Genomic DNA, 14146 nt, shown 5'->3' on the forward strand with positions numbered 1-14146 from the left:
GAAAATTAAGTTGCACCAGTTCATAAAAACTACCAAGACAGATATCCTTTATCCAGTTGCATTATTACTAGATGCTGGATACACAGCAAGTGTGAACTATTTGTTACTAATAGTGGGTTTGCAAGAAGCAGCCTGTAATACTTAACAGGGCATTTTTATGAGTGCAGGTCTACAGCTCACCTGGGGATCAGTATGTCCTCTGCACTCATCCTTAGTCGTGTCACACCGATCTAACCAATAACCAAACACCGCAAAAGCAGCCTGGATGATTCAAATGATGCTTTGAAGCCAGCATAATTGATTTTGCTTTTGAGAACATGTTTTCTAATTAAGCAAAATAAGCTCTTTTTCCCCAAAAGACTCATGTTTCCTTGTGCAATTTCATATCAAGTTACACCCTTCCAAGTCTACCAAATAATGTCTGTCCTTAAATTCAAGTCAATTAACCAAACACATTTTGTACTTGTTCTATTTACTTGTTCACACAAGAACTGAACCAGACCAAATGAGAAATAAGTTAGAATTAATTTTGAGCAGTTTATTCTCAAGTCATTACAGTGTTCAACCAGTTTGATGTATAAAGATATCAGACATAAAAGTAAACAATGGGAAGCACACATATATTCTCATTCTGAAAGAAGACATGTTATATATACAGAAAAAAATGCAGCAAATATTAAGGTATTCAAAGTAATTCTTTGACAATTCAGATGGGACATATTTACAGGAAAAGTATAAGTTTTAAAATAATTAAATAATTTTCATAGAATTATAAAAGTATTGAGATAAATATTAGGAGACTCTGACAATCACAAGACCATTTCCCTATGCTATTCTATACAAGGGTAGTTCTATAAAAAGTCCCAAAATAGAGCTAATATTTTGCCACTATGGAATATATCAAATTACCAATACCAAAATATTAAAATGAACATGCAATGTAGAAGCTGTACCAAAGAAAACAGCATTAGGCTCCTGAAATAGCCAACTGTCTACACAAGATTTCTTAGGTGTGTTCATGAAAAAAGAGCTTTCTAAAAGAGCTGCTGTAATGGATATATCTGCAGAGAAAGTGATAACTACTTAAAACCTTTTCATTCTATCATTCTCAAATGTAGCTGCAAAAAAGGAAAAACCTAAATATAACTTCTAAAAATATTAGCTTATGAATAAAAATGTTGAGTGGTGCATTCTTTTTTTTTTTTTTTTTTAAAGGAATTCCTTTATTTTTATTATTTATTTATTTATTTATTTATTTATTTTTGGCTGTGTTGGGTCTTCGTTTCTGTGCAAGGGCTTTCTCTAGTTGCGGCAAGCGGGGGCCACTCTTCATCGCGGTGCGCGGGCCTCTCACTATCGCGGCCTCTCTTGTTGCGGAGCACAAGCTCCAGATGCGCAGGCTCAGTAGTTGTGGCTCACGGGCCCAGTTGCTCCTTGGCATGTGGGATCTTCCCAGACCAGGGCTCGAACCCGTGTCCCCTGCATTAGCAGGCAGATTCTCAAGAGTGGTGCATTCTTGATGCATTCGGATTTTTAAGGTGATGCTATGATAATTCTAGTATAATAGATAGTAACCTCTGGACCCCACCACTGTAATAAGAAATCCACCCTCCCCTCTCTTTCTCAAACAAGAAGTCATCTTAGAAAATGAAAAGGAGAAACAGTGACATTTATGAATTCAAAACAAAACAGTACTGTAATACGGCAAAATATCATAAAAATAGCAGCATGTGAAATTCAAGACTATTTTCTTAAAGCAAATGTTTAAGACTGAACCGTAAAAACAGTACTTGGTCAAACTGGTCTATTACTCAACACCTGAAACTAACGATATTTTAGAGAGGTGCTTATATTTATGATATCCCCATGATTAAATGTGAAGTCAAATATGTGTTTTAAAACATATATTGCACAGATAGTAGAACAACAACATTCTGGTATCTCTAACACAAAATGGTATGTTATTTAGCACATTAACCTATGCTACTGAAAATTAATTTTATCCTAATTGTTTAAAACCAATCATGTAGGAGTTTTGAACACATTAATCTCAAAATATTCCTAAACAAGATGAAAAAACACAGGCACTTGAATACAGGTTATTAGTGACAAAACACAGAGGTTACAATCGCATGACTAAGGGCAGTATGTCTTTACACATAAACTTGAGGTCTTTCACTGATCCAAATATAGAAATAAGAACTATTTTACAAAACTCTGACAAGAAAATCAGATCTCCAAGAAATTTCATATCTAATAATTTTCACTGAATAAAGCAATGACTGCTGCACGTCTTGATTAAGCTTTTACAAATAAATGTCCGAGATAGGCTGTCTGAATTCTAATTCTCCCCTTTTCCCCACCCCAGTACAACACACAACCCTCACTAACAGTCCAATAATATCCTCTATGCAAAACTCACCGCTCACCATGAGATCCAGAGCATCAAAAATGGCTATCATTTCAACACTGTCCATTTTACAGCACCACAGACGTCATGAGTTTAGATATTTTTGTCTGGCAATATTTCATTCAATAATATTAACTGGTAAGAATGTGTAGAGATTGAACATTTAATTGGAAGTCACAGTAGCATTTTTAAAACAAAATAATTAATAAGCATTTTTCATGTTTTAAATTGTGAAACATTTAAGTTGTCAAATTCACTTGGAAAAAATACCACACACACACTTTTATCATCCCAATGAGAACAAAGCTTCAGACAGCTGATACTGAGATACTTAGGGCTTTTTTCTTTTTCTTTTTTTTTTTTTTTAAAGAAATTGCATTTAGTTTGGCCATGCCCTAGCTTCTTGGCTTACCAGCTTATAAAGAGAACATCGATGAGGCAGTATACTATATGCATTAAAGCCCCTTTCCCCTTTATCATCTTTGGCGAGAAGCCTCTTGAAAGGACACTGAGGGCGGATGAGGCGGGTCAGGCTCCACGTGCTTCCATCTCACACATCACTGACTGGAAGGCTTGCGTCATCCAAGTCCACGGGGTCACAATCTTGTTCCTGAGGGCCATTTTTACTTTGAGGTTTTAGCAGAGCTTGTTCAGTCACTTTGGTAGCTGGTTCTCTTGGAGAGACAGTCTGGACCTTGAAGTTCCCTGGCTTGACCTTGGCAAGAGATTCGTAAAATCCTCGCTTCTCCATGGTAAAGCTTGAGACCAGAGAGTCGCTGCGAGAGGCTGTGGGTCGCGGGGTGGCTGCTGTGGCGCTGGCAGAGAGGAGCGCGTGTCTGGGTTCGGAAGGACAGCGGGAACGCTCCTGCAAAGAGGGGTGCTGGTCAGACACGGGCAATCATTAACGGCAAGGCTAGTAACTCAGTGTGAGACTTTATTCTCTGAAAAACAAACAGAACAAAACACACACACACAGAGCAGAAGCATGAGCCATGCAGCATACAGGTGCAAGTTCCTTCCCAAAGCAATGCATTTTTAGGAGTGAGTTTAGAGCGATGACAGCCAACAACCATTCCCACTAAGAAACCAGTTCTGCCACCAAAGCCAAACTTGGTAGCTCTGACACTTTGAAGACTCAGTCAGCCTAAACGGGAATGCAGTGTGCCAACTGCAACTGAACTGTGTTTAACAGGGGGCCTACCAGCTTTACCATTTTATTTAAGAGTTTATTCTCAATAAACACTAGGAATTATCCCACACATTTTAGAAAGATTAAAAAATGAAAATGCAGAATATAAAAATAAAAGGCCATTATCTCTTTAATAAGCAGAACTCAACATTTTTCAAACTTATTATTTTGTCTGGCAGCCTCACGAACTTAAGTTTTTGGTTCCCTGAATTTCACTGCAACCAATAATATCACAGTCTTTCCACTTCTTATTTAATTGCATTTATTTATTTTTGCATATGGCATACATTCATATGGCTTAAGATTTTAAAGGCAGGGAAGAGTACATATTTAAGCATTTATTAAAACTGTGGTGAAATAATTTCAGTTGTGAATATTAATTTCAATACGCTTCTAACTAAATCAAATCTGAAGATAGCCTGAAATATGACCATCCCAAATGCATTGCCATATAGTTCCTAATATATTGTGTTCATTTGTGGCATTAGTGGCTCTGAAAACAAACAGTGCTACAAACCACTAAAACACTCTAGATTCCCATTAGATGGCTAAATTTCACCTGAGATTTAATATACCATGCACACTATACTAATGTAGAGTTTATCCAATGCATGTGCACCCGTGAGTTTGAGCAAACTGTTAGCACAAAGGTGCATTTTAAGTGGTGTAGTATAAAAAATTTCAAAATACACGAAGTACAGAAATTGAAACTCTTGTGGCAATTCAGTAAATTAAGCTTTAGTAGATATGACTTTTTAAATTAGTAAAGTTGTCCTTTTTTCCATTATTTATTTATTTTTTAATATCCGTATCCAACCTGATGACTGTAGTGAAATAGTTTGCGTTAGTGTTGACACAGTCAGTTATGATAACTGCAGAAGGCAGTTTGGTTAACTCAACTTTCCAGAATCAGTTGTTAAGTAGTGAGTAAGTCCGGGCCCTCTAGTAAGAAGGCACGTTTGCGTGAGAGCCCACATACGTGCTGCATTCCCCAGTTCTGGACGTATACCTCTGTATACAAGGATTCGACAGCCTTCTGGCCTGCCGCATCTGGAACACAGTGCAAAGCTAGGATTAGAGTTAACCTGTACTGGAGGGGGGGAAGAGAAAGTTCCGCTGATAGTTACAGCTTAGAGAGTCCAATCTGCCCCCACCACAAAGCACAAAACACAAACGCCCTTCTCCAACTTTTCCTCTTCCCAACAGACATTGTTTTTGCAGAGAGTCTCATACTTGACTGCTGAAAAGGTCACATAAAACACAGGCAGTTACAAAATTAACACCTATGAAAATAATTTGTGAGACATTCCAAACAGGATACAAGAAGAATAACTTTAAAAGTGAGAAAAATGGATTTGTATTTACTGATCTAGAGTCATTTCTAACAAGAAACGATTTTAAAAGACGATATTACTGCAATACTAGAAATGCAGGAAAATACTGGAAGTGCAGACTATCGAGCATCAGTGAGTCTAGATAATAGCGGATGTCATGCTCCACATTAGACTACCTTCTGCAGACCAATGTGCTGCATTTCAAGACGCTTGAAAGTTTTTCATTCCTTAGTAGAATTTGTATTTTCAGATCAGAGATCAGTGACCAAAGTATTCCAAAGCTAAATCTTATTCCTATGATGAACTTGTACATGATAAATTAAAAAGTAAAGACATTTTCCTTACTATCTGAGAATGTTTAGCTGTTTTAATTTTATTATTATACTACCAAAAAGATAATTAAGATAGTAAAAAGCAGCCTTTTAAATTAACCTAGTAAAAAATGAGAATGAAATGGAATATACTGACTGACAACACTAGATTATATTTAAGGTTCAAGCTGCTCAACTGTCTTACAGCACTATTAAGGCAAAAAACCTAAACTGAAATTATAGGAAGTAAAAAGGAAATTGAGACCTTCACAAAATTGTGTAATGCTACAACTAAAGGTGCCTGACATGATTAGGCCAAATGCCATACTAAGAATTGGTAAAATTATACCAAATCTGGACCTACTGACAAGTAAGAACTCCTAAAACAAAACAAGGAAATGTTCATTCTTTAGTTGCCCTGCTTGTGCATTTAAGACAATACAATGCACAGAAAGTTATGTATACATAACACTACAGGAAGCATTAAATTAGAAATGCATTATTTTTTTGCAAGTCCAATTGGTATGAAAGTCAACATGCAGATAAATCTCAAAACAGAAAGAAACTGAAAGGATTAGGGGGAGAGGAAGAAAAATAACTTGACAGGATCAGGGGACCCAAGGGAGTAGCACCCCAGAGAAGAGGAAACGTACAGAAGGCGCTGATCTGCCAGGTCCCCGCTGTGCTACGATGGCACCAGAGACTGCTTTAATCCAACTGTGCATCTCTTCAGGGCTATCAGCCTAAGGGGAAGGAAGGATTCATTCAATTTCTCCTCAAAATCAGCTCCTATGTCTATAAATCCAACGTATTCATTTTGGTAATTAACGGTGTCAACAACAAAATCATTCTAAGGCAATGGTTTCCAAAAACTTTTAGAAATCACTTTTTTAAACCAGGTTTCGCTGGGTAACTTACAGAGATGTAAGTTGGGCATGTAATGTTTTAAGATGAGACACATCAAAAAGTGTCAATATGAATAATTCTGGAGAGAAAACAAGAAGAGGAAGAAGTTAAAGAAAGACCTTCTCATTTCTACTGCTATATTGTCTGAATTTTCAAGATGAATATTTATGTAATTGTGCAGTTAAAAAACCACTGTGACATCATTTTATATGTTATTTTTCTAAAAATAATTTCTAACAGTACCCTAAGTCGTCATATTCCAAAGCATCATCTTCCTTGATAGGACCATGACTTCCAATGTGAATTAAAAACCTTACTATGACTTTAATCCAATTAAACAAGGCCCTCAGAGGGGTGGAGAGGTACTGCCCTTTACTTCTGGATTCTACTATCTAGTAGTTTAAAATTTTTAAAGATACAAGTAATATTTTTGAACCAATGATATTAACAAAGAGTTTTTAAAAGGAAAAACTCGAAGTAGGCAAAGATAGAGTATACTTTCATTCACTACAAACAGGAGCACCAGTCTAGAAGTCAATTTGGCAAAATAAAGAGGTTTAAAAAAGTTCATGCTCTGATAGTTATACTCGATCTAGAAACTCGATCTAGTATTGTAAAGAAGTAAGAAATTCAGGCAAATTTATGCACAAAATGTTCACTACCACACTAAATCACAGTAAATGTACAAAAACTATGTAAATGAGTGATCAGTAACAGTACAGTAGAGAAAGTTTAATTGTGAAACATTCATATAAGAGAGCATAGTTCTAAAAGGTTTTCAGAGAATTTTTGATGTAGAAAAAAAATGACTATAATATAGTAAACAAATAGGATATAACACTATATTGATATCACATAATCCCATTTGTTATAAAAAGATATGCTCTAATAAAGGAAAAAAAAAGAAAAAAAGAATGGTTGCCTGAATGTGGAATTCTATATGTTTTATAACACTTTTTTCTTCATATTTCTCTGTATTTTCTAAAGTTTCTGCAATAAGCATATGTAATAACTTTTATAAAACAAAACCAAATGTTCTTTTAAAAAACTTCTAATCTAAATAAACGTGTTAAGTAAAAAGTGTATTTTAAACTTAAACATAGGATACTATCTACCATTAGTGAAATGATAAGATACACTGTGCACTTTTATTATGGATATTTGAGCCCCCCTTCTTATAAAATTACCAAAAGGTGATATAATTAAAATTCCAAAATATGTGCAAAAATAATCCAAATTGAAAGTACACACTTAGCATCTAACTTAAATAGCATTTCCCTTCCTCCAAATAAAACTTAATTCCATTTGACTTACAGCAAAGAATACCCCTATTTGCTGAACATATGACCTGCCAATAATGTTATATATAACATTTTTTATTAAATTGGCAATTATATTTGTCATATTTTTTGCTTATTTTTATGAGCAACACACATTTATTTATGTTTATTTCACCTCTAAAATTATTAATTTCTTGTTAGGAGGATCTATAATCTCCAAAGAAGTATCCTACCTGCACATAGAAAGTTCGAGACGATGTTACAATTTCAAAGAGGTTGTCTCTCATCATTATGTCACTGTTAACAAAAAAAATTTTCCAATTGTACTTAAATAGCAGTTGTTTGATAGTTTTCCTTTCACTTCTTTACCCAGTACCAAATATGTGTCAATGAGAAAATAAATATTAGAGATAAAATACTGATTTAATTGAGAAATACTAAGTGATCGTTTTCCAATTTATTTTTGCATTAAATTTTACATATTTTATATAGTTGTATGTATTTTTAGAAAGGTTCATAAAACAACTTTAAAATTCAAAGTTTTCAACTGTGAAGAAATCAGTTTGCTCAAAGAAACAATGGCACAGTTAACATTCTTATAAAGCTCTATTCTGCAGCAACCCTGAAATACTAGAATTAATAATACATCAATTTGTCAAATATGATAGCTGTTCACATTAAATTTTGTCCTTTCCATTAATAAGCTTAAGAACTCTTTCCTAATTTGTAGTTTTCAAACAAAAAAATCTCAATACTCTATTTAATCTGAAGGTTTTGAAAGTTTTAGCATAACCCACTAGCAATAACACAGAAAAATATCATCTGTAAGTACATCAATTAAACTAAGGAACTATATATTGTGTAATAATAAGTTGTGCCAGGCACCAAGTCAGAGGTGGTGCTTACCTTTGCTTACATTCCTGGACTTTATGAACCTCTTTAAGTGGTATTACACGGAGAGGTTCCTTTTCCTGTCAAAAAAAGCAAATAAACAGATGCATGACATATATTCTTAAAATCCTTTTAAGCATTAGTTGTTTTATTTAGAGGTCTATGCAAAAATCATGCTTCTTTCCTGAAGCACATCTAAGACATAAGTCTACCTTCTTGAACCATCCAGCATCAGAATAGCTCAAATACTATAACCTGATACACACCGTGATTTGAAACAAGGAAACTGGCATATAACCCATGTTCACATTATTTATGTGCTAAATGACAGTGTAGCTTATTAAAAACCATTAACCATCAGACTTTTCCTCGATGAACCCCTATATACCCAGTAAGTGGAGTACTTCCTATTTTGGAATGTTATTTTCATACAGAGGGTTACCAGAGTAGTGAATACCCAGCTTCTCTGAGTTAAATTTGTCATTTTAGGAATATCACTTTTATATGAATACATCATTTTAACAAGCACAATTTATTAAACATTTACTAAGTGCCAGGACATCTGCTATGTTTGAAATGTGTTATCTCACTTTCCACAACCTTGGAAAACATGCACTATTACTCACCTGAGGAAACAGGATTAGACATATTAAGTACCTCACCTAAGGTTACAAAACTAGATATAAGATTCACATATAAGATATAACTAGCTTCCTAGTTAGCACAGTACTTACGGTAAACATTTCATGAAATACTATATACTGTATTTCACTGAAAACGACACCATGAGTTTAAGACATACCATTATTTTATGCAGTACTAAGAAAATAATTAAACCATGGCTGAGCACTTTTTTAAAACCAAAATCTTTTTTTTAAGTTTTAGAAAACAACTCATTTTAAGGTAACCTCAAGGACGGCCTCTTCGCTCTGCTTGGGCTCCGACTGCCCACACGGGGCTACGCTAGACACTCCTGCTCCTGCACCACAACCATGGACACCTACACTGATTTGCTCGCCTAAAAAATTAACATCTGAATTGTTTGGAACTGATGGGAGGAAAAGAGGGAAAACAGGGTGACGAAGGATCCCCCCAATTTTTAAGGTTCTTTACATATTACAGATATTAATGTTTTATCTGTGATACATGTTATTAAATATTTTCTCCAGTTTTTCTTGTCTGCTGAAATCTTTTATACCTACTGAAAGAAACTTTTAAATTCTTATCTTTCAGAGAAACATACAAAAATATTTACAGATGAAATGATATGCCTAATATTTGCTTCAAAACAGGAAGGGGGAAGTAGGTGGTGGTACAGAAGAAACAAAACTAGTCATGCGTTGATAATTATGAGATCTGGGTGATGGCTATATAGGGGTTCAGAATACTATTCTATTTACTTTATGTTCAAACTTTTCCATAATCAAAAGGTTTTGTAAAAGAGCCCTTTTATACTTTAAATATCAACTTTTATCATATATTATCCTTGAGCATATATAAAAATATATAGGCAAAATAAATGGGTTAAGGTTTTTTAAAACCTCACATTCAGATCCCAGCTCACTTTCTGACTAGGAACCATCAATGTCAGTGTTTTTCACTCCATACTATTCTCTGGGCCAGAAAGAGCACTGGTGATAATACAGCATTTCCTAAGAATCTCCCACTGTGTCCCTGAGATTTTCTTGCAACTGCCAGCACCCTTTTCTGCAGGTTTTGACGCTGGTGTCTTCTGATCCTACCCGAAGGTGCTGTGCACACACAGGCAATGACAACTACAGCACAGCTGCTGCCTGGCTCCCTCCCCTTCGGCAACTCTAAGAGACCTGAAGATTCCAGAAATGTTAAAACGGGGGGAGGGGATGTGCAGCTCAGTAACTGATGAAGGTCAATAATTATATTTAAAGTGTTCAGCTTTATCTGTGTTTGCTAAATACTTAACATATTCCTGAATACACATAATATAATTTCCCTACCTCCTATGATAGTTCAAGTATTCTTTCATCTCAAACTTTATAGCATAATATCCACATGCAGGTTTTCAAATTATAGTAAATATTTCTATAATAGTTCTTGTCTCATTATAACTACTGCGGATGACAAGGGGACATGTCAATTTCTCTGGTAAAACTGAACTCGTGAAGGCCAGAACATCACTGACTGCCCTCTTTATTCCCAGTTCCCAGTGCACCAGGGCCATGGAGAGCTCAATGAATGTCTGGTGCAGGAAGGACTCCTCCCAAGAGGACTGGCATTAACTGAAAGCAACGAATCAACCTGCCAACCAAGCACAAGGGTAGCTTCTGGGAGACCACGGCTGGTACTTTTTGAACCAAGTAACTACTGCTTCCAACTGAGGCTCTTAGGTTTTGAAGTCTAAGAAAGGGTCCCATGCTAAAATGGCTATTCTTGTTATGCTATGTCATTTTTTTATTCATTCAAAAACACTTATTGATTATTTTCGAAGTACCAGGTGCTGTGTTCATAAAAGGGTACAAAAGAGAATCTTTGCTCTCAAGAAGCTCATGCAATTAACTGGTAAAGACAAGTATGCAAACAATTACAAAACACAGTGGGAAGTATTATGACAGAAGTGGGCATCAGGTTCCATGTATGTAAAGAGAAGCCACTAAATTCAGAGTCCAAAAGCTTTCCAGAAGAACAGACACCTGAGATGAATCTTAAAATATTCCCTTCCTATTCTCCAGTGCTCTGTTGTCCAATAGAGTAGCCACTAGCTATGTGTAACTATTTGAATTTAAATTAACGAATACTAAATACAACCGGTTTTAATTTAAAAATTAAATACGGTCAGGCTCCTCAGTCACACTAGCCATATCTCCAGTGCTCAACAGCCGCATGTAACCAGTAGACCTGGCCAACACAGATAATGGAACATTTCCATCAGTGCAGAGTCCAGCTGGACAGTGCTGTGCTGGTACCGTCATTCAAATAAAATGTATGGTTCCCCCCTCAAATGTCCCATAAAAAGAAGAGGTAGAATCGCACTCAATTTATCCAACAATCTATTGCAGAGCTCAGGTCACATGACAAGTATTTTAAATAAGGATGTTACTCAAACAAGTGAAAGACCGACCTTCAATCTTTGATTCTACCTTCAGATAGGACAAAAATATCTTATATGAAGAAACTTAAAAGTCAATCTGAAATAGGAAAAGAAAGTATCAAAAGAGGGCAGGGAAGAGAAGGCAGAAATACAGAGGGTCAAATGTTGACTTTCAGAGACTTAATTCTTTCTACCACCTCCTCCAATGCCCCTTTAGAGGAAATCTGTAGACTGAGGGGTTCTGATATTTTTAATTCTTTCAAGGTAGAATGCTTTTGAAGATACACTCTTTTTACTTAAGATGTATTTAGCAAAAATACCATTAACCAAAAGCATCACAACAAAATAAACTGGACTGTATATACCTCTCAAAACCAGAATTTAATTATTTTAAAAATAGAAAACAGGACAAGAAATTATATAATCACCACAGCGTAACACTTGTAAAACATTTTTAAAGCAACATTTATGACACAGCAACATACCAGTTCAGATTTGAAGTAGCCTATTGTGTTTTCATCCAATTGAAAATATCTTCTCTTCCAGTTTTTCATCTATCAGAGATGAACACAGATATAAAACTTCTATTTCTAAGAATGTCAAATGTTAATAACAACTTAATTATTCTGATATGAACCCAAAATCAGAAATGTCAAGCACTGGAAAACCTTACTACCCTCCCTTAGTGAGGAGATACAGGAAATTTCATCTCTTTTGCTACTCAGGCCTTGAACTCCTAATTCAACTCTGGTGGCTGGCTTTCAGCTCTTACTGTATGATTTTATAACATGGTCTTATATTTTTCATGCTCTAAAAGTTAAAAAAAAAAAAAAGCACTTCCCCATCCCCCACAAAGTAAATGCTACCAAGAGTTCAACAGCAAGCACAGGAAATGTTATTAAACCACATCAAGCTTCTCATCTGTAAAATGTATGAACCCTTCTATAGGTACTTTATAATACTAAGAACGAAAGCAACACATATTTAATAAAGTGAATCTGCTTTGTACAAATATTTTCTGTCAGTGAAGTATAGTTTTTGTGAAAGTACTTCAATATCTCTAAGGGTTAGTTAGTATTTTGGATTTAAGAGTAAAACAAAAAGAAAGGAATGTCTCTTTAAAAGCCCTAATTAACACTCGACCTGATGAGAATTCTGATTTTACCCTTAGACATGTTAGAATGAAAAACCTTCAGCCCTTACCTTCATTTCCCTTAGCCTAAAGAAGATCAAACAATTAGAGCTGAAAGAACCTTCCTCTGGCTGACCTAAGCTAATTAGACTTGCCACAAGTGATGTGAGGTCAAGCAGAACTGCCAGTAGACATTTAAGTACTTCTTTACTCACAGAAATTTTTTAAATTTTATTTTTAAACTTTGAAGTTTATTTTCTCATGAAAGTCTATAGATTTAGACCACATTTTAGAAAGGTATTCTGGATTCATAAATACTGGTAAATTTACTTGCTCTTCCCACAATTCATCATTATGGATCTGGTTGTGTGAGACTATCTGGACCAAGACGTAATAGCTCTTACTAAGGACCAGGTGCCACGCTAGGTGCTTTCTATTTACATCTTTCAAAAAAAACCTCTGGATGGTAGGTTTTACAATATAATTTTCCATGAAAAGAAACTGAGAGCCTGAGAGGTTAAGTAAGTAGCCCAAGGTCTCAGTGTTTTCAACTGGGGTCGGCCCAACCCTTTATCAAGTAAGTGATCCTTCCATACCCTGCTCCCCTGGTCTCCCCTTTCCTGCCAATCTCCCTACTAAAGCTCCCTTTCCCTGACTCATTCCCAAGGGGGTAAAAAAATCAACAGAAAAACTTTCTGGAATAAATTTTAGCTGTTAGGAAGCTCATTTAAAATTGAAGGTTAGTGGTAATAAGCATTAACTTATCCAGCCACCCACAGACCAAGAAAATAACAGCACTGAGTTTTGAACACAGAATAACCCCTATTCTATCCGATGACTCCTGCTCAGTAAGCTGGTCTTTCACTTTGGATCTTTCACAAAACAAAGCAAACCCTAACCCTAACCCTAACCCATGTTGAGAGTTTGCTAATACATACTCATTTTTCATTACTTCACATATTTTGTTAAACTACTCACCACTGCTCCTTGTTTTACACAATATCCAGCTTTGATAACTGCACTATCTGAAGACGGTTTAGGAGTAAAGTAAGGAAGATGGCTTTGTGACCGCTTCAAATTATTTCTGTCAATACTTTCACCACCTTCATTTACTTCTTCTTTCTAAAATGAAGCAAAATAAAGATATTCTTTTTTTGCTTGTTTACCTTCAAAGCATACTTGTAGTTCACGGTGTCATTCTAGTAGAAACATCTTAAAATCTATCTTAGTTCAGTTAGAAACACGGATCTTGGAGTAAAGAGTTTTCTAATTAATTTGAGATACTTAATCATAACTTTCAATACCACTGATTAAACCACAGATTTCTATTTCTCTTTTTCTGCAAAAGTCCTGCCACCAGTGTTTTTTGGTTTTTGTTTTGCTGGAGGGGTGTTGGATGGGGGGGTGTAACTTTTAATTTTGAAATAATTATAAAGATTCACAGAAAGTTGTAAAAAACAATGTACAGGAGGTCCTATGAACCCTTCAACCGGTTTCCCCCAACAGGGAAACTGTATAACTATAGCACATTATCAAAACTGACACTGAAACGTTTTGCAGACCTTATTCATATCTCACCCGTTTTACATGCATTCACTTGTCTCTGTATATATCATTCTATGCAAT

At 35.4% G+C, this 14146-nt stretch overlaps 1 protein-coding gene across 12 annotated transcripts in view; it reads right to left on the minus strand.

Annotated features, from left to right (window-relative positions):
- Positions 1–513: 513 nt before the first annotated feature.
- PLEKHA1 (pleckstrin homology domain containing A1) overlaps positions 514–14146 on the minus strand; it is a 58668-nt gene continuing 45035 nt past the window's right edge. For 6 of the 12 annotated variants that reach the window (XM_057530682.1, XM_057530678.1, XM_007173235.2 and 3 more), the window contains 6 exons: positions 13499–13642; positions 11874–11942; positions 8337–8401; positions 7664–7727; positions 5898–5987; positions 514–3275 (listed from right to left, as the gene is read on the minus strand). In XM_057530682.1, coding sequence (XP_057386665.1) covers positions 2961–3275; positions 5898–5987; positions 7664–7727; positions 8337–8401; positions 11874–11942; positions 13499–13642 — 747 coding nt within the window. In that variant the 3' untranslated portion in view covers positions 514–2960. Of the gene's footprint in view, positions 3352–4578; positions 4650–5897; positions 5988–7663; positions 7728–8336; positions 8402–11873; positions 11943–13498; positions 13643–14146 lie in introns of all 12 variants that reach the window. The other 6 variants (XM_057530683.1, XM_057530680.1, XM_057530684.1 and 3 more) reach the window with 4 other exon arrangements.

This window comes from Balaenoptera acutorostrata, chromosome 16 (genome assembly GCF_949987535.1).
Source record: "Balaenoptera acutorostrata chromosome 16, mBalAcu1.1, whole genome shotgun sequence".
NCBI classification, from domain to species: domain Eukaryota; kingdom Metazoa; phylum Chordata; class Mammalia; order Artiodactyla; family Balaenopteridae; genus Balaenoptera; species Balaenoptera acutorostrata.